This window comes from Hevea brasiliensis, chromosome 6 (assembly GCF_030052815.1).
Source record: "Hevea brasiliensis isolate MT/VB/25A 57/8 chromosome 6, ASM3005281v1, whole genome shotgun sequence".
Classification (NCBI taxonomy): Eukaryota; Viridiplantae; Streptophyta; class Magnoliopsida; order Malpighiales; family Euphorbiaceae; genus Hevea; species Hevea brasiliensis.
In genome coordinates, this window is record NC_079498.1 from 1,887,655 (window position 1) to 1,893,983 (window position 6,329).

The 6,329-nt window shown below is 29.7% G+C and overlaps 1 protein-coding gene across 1 annotated transcript; it reads right to left on the reverse strand.

Annotated features, from left to right (window-relative positions):
* Positions 1-913: 913 nt before the first annotated feature.
* LOC131180931 (disease resistance protein RPV1-like) lies at positions 914-5,717 on the reverse strand. The gene is made up of 2 exons (XM_058149242.1): positions 5,203-5,717; positions 914-1,112 (listed from the first exon to the last, which is right to left on the reverse strand). The coding sequence occupies exons 1-2, from the start codon at positions 5,715-5,717 to the stop codon at positions 914-916; spliced, it is 714 nt and encodes a 237-aa protein (XP_058005225.1).
* Between the last annotated feature and the right edge of the window lie 612 nt (positions 5,718-6,329).

The following is a 6,329-nucleotide window of genomic DNA, read 5'->3' on the forward strand; positions in this document are numbered from 1 at the left end:
TTATGCTTCACAAGGTTACATTTCTTCATTCTTATGTATTTTTCAAACTTGCAAAGCATTTTTTTTTATTGTAATATGAATCTTGTTGAAATGTGCATAAGTAACTGCATAACTTATGCAACTTTTGAGTCTCACTTTGCCTTAATTTTCATTCCTGCCGAAACCTGCATAAGCTCATGCATAACTTATGCAATCCTGCATAACTAAATTTTTGCCATTTCATTTCTTGTCGAAAACTGCATAAAGTCATGCATAACTTATGCAATTTCGCACCGCCACAATTTTTGCCATTTCCATTTCTGCCAAAACTTGCATAAGTGTATGCATAACTTATGCACTCTTGCATAACTTCAAATCCTAAAATTTTCATTTTTACCGAATTCTGTATAACTAAGTGCATAGCTTATGCACTATTGCATAACCAAATTTGTTGGGATTTTTTTTCTGCCAAAACTTGCATAAGTGTGTGCATAAGTTATGCACTTTTGCACAACTAACTTTTCAGAATCTCCATTCTTGCCGAAACTTGCATAAGCACCTGCATAAGTTATTCACACCCATTTTCCCCTTATGCAGAAATTTGCACGTCCTGTGCAAATTAAAATTTTTGCACAACCCACTTTCCCACCTCCCACTTCTCGTCATTACTATTCACAACCACCCTCCTTTTCATTTTTCTCGGCATCAATCCCTCACCCCCTTACCTTTTCGCCGATCGATACCCTAACTTCCCTTCTATCTTGTTTATTTTCTTCTTCCCTCCTCCATTCCTACTATCATCGACCACCACTACCATGGAAACGCCTCCCCCTTCCCCTCAAGGCTCTCCTCTCTAAGTCACACCCCTCGTTATGCAAGCCCCCAATCCCAATTCTCCTCCACAACAAACCCCTCCACCTCCTCCTACATCCACCTATAAAAGGAGAATCCGGTTTAAATCAACCTGACCCATGGCATCTGCTCCACCTCTCGCAAAACTCAAGGACCCACCTACTACTCCACTTTCTGAGCCTACACCCAAAAACCCTAGAACTTTGGCTTCCACACAACAAGGGGTCGGTGCTTTTACCTCTACCCCACAAGCCAAATCTCCCTCCTCTAGCAAGAAGCAACTTTCAGCAATGGCAACACAGGTATCAAATTACCTTGGCCTCTTATTGATCCAACCCATAAGGCAACTTTTAAGAGGCTAAAGGACAGAAAAGTATTTTGTGGTTTTAATGAAGTTTTATTTATTTCTTGTGTGTTCAATGATATGCTTAGTGTAGGATCCCATTAAGTATTATTCTTAATCCATGGTTGAAACACCGAAAGGAGAAAACCTTGTGATAGATAATCAAGAAATTGGACTTAATTAACTGAGATCTAGAAATAGACTAAGGATTAAGAGGATTTACAGATTAATTAAGGAACTTAATGGGTCTTGATTAATTTTAACTCTACGAAAGTAGGATTAGATTGATTAAGGCACTCTTTGTCTCACTCGAAAGAGTATTCAAAGGATTTAAGGATCAATCTCCTTAAAACCCGTAAATTCCATAAGATTGGATAACCAATTTAAAAATCCCAAAATAGCTTGAATATGAACTCCCAAACTCCGGAATCGCCCCTTTTATCATTGTTCATTTTAAATCTTGCTATATTTCAATTTGCTTATTTTAATTTGACGCAAATTTAGTTAAATCATTACATTATTGAATAGATTATTAATTTTGCATATATAGATTTCACATTTCAATATCTATTAATTTATTGCTTTAATTTTAAAAATAGTTCAAATTAGTCAATTTTTATATAAAAAATGTGATCATTAACACAACTCCTCGTGGGAACGATATCTTTTCTATATTACTTGTACGACCCGTGCACTTGCGGTTGGGCCACATCAATTATATATTATATATTTTGATCTACATAAGAAATCGGGTCTATATATAATTTTTTTTTTCAATTATTACTCACTAATTCTTTGAAAAATTCACAATTGAGGTTGAATTCTAATTTAAGGGGGGGAAAAACTCAAAGTACTAATATTCATGGTTCTATACTTCTCTTCACAAGGAAAAAGAAAGAAAAGGAAAAAAATCAGTGTATTGTTTAATACCTATTTATCATGAATTGTAGCATTCATTATATAAAATATACATGCTAACTAAAGTAAACTATATATAAAATACATATTTTATTTAATGGATACTATAATTTATGTGGGATATATTTTTCTCAATTATATATTCTTTTCAAATTTGCTTTGTAAAAATGTAAGAATTTATTTTTCATATTTTATATTCGGATATAGATTTGTCTAGCTAGATTCAAAAGATAACTACGTTAATTGAAATTAATAAAAATATTTTTTAGTATAAAGTTTCAATTAAAAAGAAATATAAAATAAAATTTATTTTAAAAGATAAAATTAATTAATAGATAAAAAATGCCAAACGTTTATGTTAAATCACAATTATATTCAAAACTTTTTTTTATTAATCAAATAAAACTTCAAGCACTATATTATAATTTACTATTAACTTTTTCAAATTCAATTTCATTCTATTGGATACAATCATAACAAATCTTAAGGTGTGACTATTTCACACAAAATTAGAAATTATAGATATAAATATGAATTAACATAAACGTTTAGCATTTTTTGTCCAGTTGGCCTAAAAAAAGGGAAAGGCAAAACCTACTCCTAATAGGTTGCTGGCTTTTTAGCTGTTGCGCTCAAAAGGAGTTTAGTCAACAAAAGGAGAAGCTATTTTTTCTTTTTTTAGAAGGGCTAACTTGGCCTTTGTTCGACAATATTAGCTGTTCTAGTAGCTGCTAATTGTTTTACTAGCTATCAGCTATTTTATTAATTGTTAGTTATTATATATTAGCTGTTGTTGGTTAACTATTTATATAATTGTTAAAGTAAAAGTTTCGGGTAAAATAGTTGTTAGATTAGCTGTTACATATGAAAATAGCAATAAAATCTTGTTGACCCTAGTTAAAACGCTCATTCAATCTCTAAAAGTTAGGAAGAGTAGCTTTTCATGATCCACTCTCTCAACCTCTATCATTGAATAGTATAAATAAGAGGGTTAAAACACTAAATCCTACCTCAAAAACTATTGTCAAACAAGGTCTTGATCAATGACATATAAATCTTTCTCAAGGGCTGGAATTAGATCTTGTCCCTGAAAAATGAGTATGGCTCTGTTCCCTAAAGAATTGGGAGCACTTGCTAAGGGAACGAATAATGAGGATGGTTTTTTTGTAGATGATTTTTAATATTTTTGGAGACGATTTTAATGATCTCTAATCTCTTTATATATATATATATATAGTGAATCAAGATGAAAAGATAAAGAGTTCATTTTGAATAAATCATTTTAAAAGAATTCAAACAATCATCACACAATAATGCATGAATTTTATTTCTTTTAAATTTTTTTTAAATTAAATATAATTAAATTTTCTCATTCCAAATATGAAAATTAACAAAATTGAAATTTGTTAAATTGAATTCTTGTAAAATTTTTCATTCTAAACAAGCAAAAAGTATATATATATATATATATATATATATATATATATATATATATATATATATATATAGAGAGAGAGAGAGAGAGAGAGAGAGAGAGAGAGAGAGAGAAAGCTAAACGTTAAAAAATGCTTTGAGAGTGTGCCACATAGGTTTATAATCATATTTAAAAAATTGCCATATGACACATTTTTTAATTATCTTTATTTTTAAATTTATCTACAAAAGTTAGGTTATCATATTAAATATCAATTTATCTAAATCTAAATATTTTTAAATTTCAACTATTAAAATATTATCTTAACTATTAAAATCTTATATTATTTTTAGTTTATTTTTCTTAAGAATTTTAAAATTTTCTTAAGTTTACCACTTCAAACATTATAATACTATATTCATCATATTATATATTCCTAAAATTAATTATTTTTTATTAAATTTTAATTAAATTAAAAAATGATGAATTACACACACAGATATATATATATATATATGGGTGAAAATGAGGGTGAAAAATAACAAATGAATGTTGTTATTCATTTTCTCTCCATTTTAGAGAAAAATTAGGTGAAAAATAAATAAAATTACAATTTTATCCCTATAATTATTTATTTTAATTTCAAATAAAAGGGACAAAATGGATAATTTCTCTCCTTATTTTCCTCCCCAATATCCAAATAAGAAGAGGAAAATAACCTTTACATTATTTTTATTTTCCTTATTTTCTCTTTTTTATTTTCTTTTCTCTCTAACAAAGTTCCCAAACACAAGAAAGGGTATAAATGAAATATAATTAAATATTTTATTAAATATTAATAAAATATTTCATTATATTAATTACATTCCTCCAAACATAATTTTGATGTCCTAAATTTATGTTGAGACAGTGAAAAAATAGTTGAAAAGATTTAAGGTCTATTTAACGGTCGTAAAGAAAAATATATTTTTAAATATATTAATTACATAGTATAAAAATGAGTTTAGAGTAAAATTTAAGATATTTCAATAATAAAAACTATAAAAATTAATTTTTTTAAAATAATATCTGATTTTTTTTTTCAGAAAAAAAAAACCTCAACTCTAAATTGGCCTCACTGCTTTCTTGGCTTTCACATCAAAAGTAGATGGTTAATAATTTTGACTTTTAGGCATTAACAAAATTAAATGTTTACTTTAGCCAGAAGAAAAATCAGCTACTCTTCAATTTGTTTTTCTTCGGTAACTGTTGACAGCAAGTGGGATAGCTCACGGGTCAATATCCTATCTAGATTCTTCCTTTGACTCATGACACTTAGAATTGTACCTTTATTAAAGTTTAAATTTTTTACACGATAATAAACACTTGATTCTATAATTGATATTATTAGTATTGATATTATTACGATAATAAACACTTGATTCTAAACATTGCCAAAAGTCATAGATTCAAATTCTTGGACAAATTCTGAGGAGAATTATTAGTATTGAGTGGGGATAATTCAATGGGCTAGTATCTTACTTAAATTCCTTTAATTTATGACACTTAGGCTACTATACTATAAGATTGCACCTCTGTTAAAAGTTAAAAATTTTGACATGATGATAAGCGCTTGATCTTATAATAATAATAATAATAATAATAACAAAAAAAAAGTAGAAAATCTATTGAAAAAAAAAAGTTTAAAGAGAAATACCCATTTGCAACATTTTGGAGATCCCATCCGTCTAGCTCTGCTGCCTCAGTAAGCGCTTTTCTCCACTTCTTCAATTTGTCCATTTCTTCTTTAAATTCTTCAAATCTTTCAAAAGCTTCTCCGTAACTACCAGTTTGTTTCCGCACATCTGAGGGATCGACATTGTAGAATAGAGGAATTACAATCTGGCCAATTGTATTCTTGCACTTAATAATCTCTGCAAGTTCATCGAGGCACCACCGAGAGGAAGCATAGCCTTTGGAGAAGACTGGTATAGAAATTCTTGATTCATGAATTGCTTTAAGAAGCTCCAAGGATATATTTTCTCCTTTAAAAATATCATTATCTCGAAATGTGGATATTCCTGCTTGGATTAGAGAAGTATAGAGATGATCGGTGAAGTTCTTACGGGTGTCTTTGCCTCTAAAACTCAAGAACACGTCGTGATTCCATTTACGTTTAGAGGAAGAAGAGGAAGAGGAAGAGGAATCTGAGAAGACATTGGAAGCAGCCATTAAAACAAAGACAAATCAAGCAGGAAAGGGGGGGGGGGGTGGGTGGGGGGTTTGCTGCTGAAGGAGTTGCTTAATGAGTAAATAGGAGGCTCTCATCATGTAAACAGAAGGAGAAAATGTACTGTGGCAGGAGGGAAAAAATCTAGTGTATAATTTGAAGTATGATTTGGGTACATCTATAGTTAGTGAAGTATGATTTGGGTAAAGCTGGCGTTAGTGCCGGTCTTTGGATTCTGAAGACTTTGACGAGAAAATTAATTGAGTGAAGAATATCATTGTTACAACGTCGTCTCACATTCCAATTCAACAAGAAATTGCGGCGTGTTATATCAAAAAGGGAAATTATAAAAAATACCCTGTGATTTTGCATATTTTTCAAATAAGGTCTTAAAGTTAACTTTGTGATATAAAGGTACCTTCAGGTTACATGCCGTTAACGAAAAGGAGAAGGAGAAGGAGAAATTTCTTGTAGGTCGTGAGGATATATTATAATTTATTATATGAGATTTAGTGAAATTTACATATTAATTTATGTATTTTTAAAACCTACTTATTTAATCGTATATGTTTTAATAGAGCTATAGATTAGCCCCTGCCTAGACATATATAAAT

Excerpts from the sequence above, each read along its gene's own strand:
- LOC131180931 (XM_058149242.1), bottom strand. The coding sequence starts at position 5,717 with ATGGCTGCTTCCAATGTCTTCTCAGATTCCTCTTCCTCTTCCTCTTCT. Across the intron at positions 1,113-5,202 it reads CTCCAAAATGTTGCAAATGG|TTGCTTCTTGCTAGAGGAGG; the intron begins GTATTTCTCTTT and ends CATTGCTGAAAG.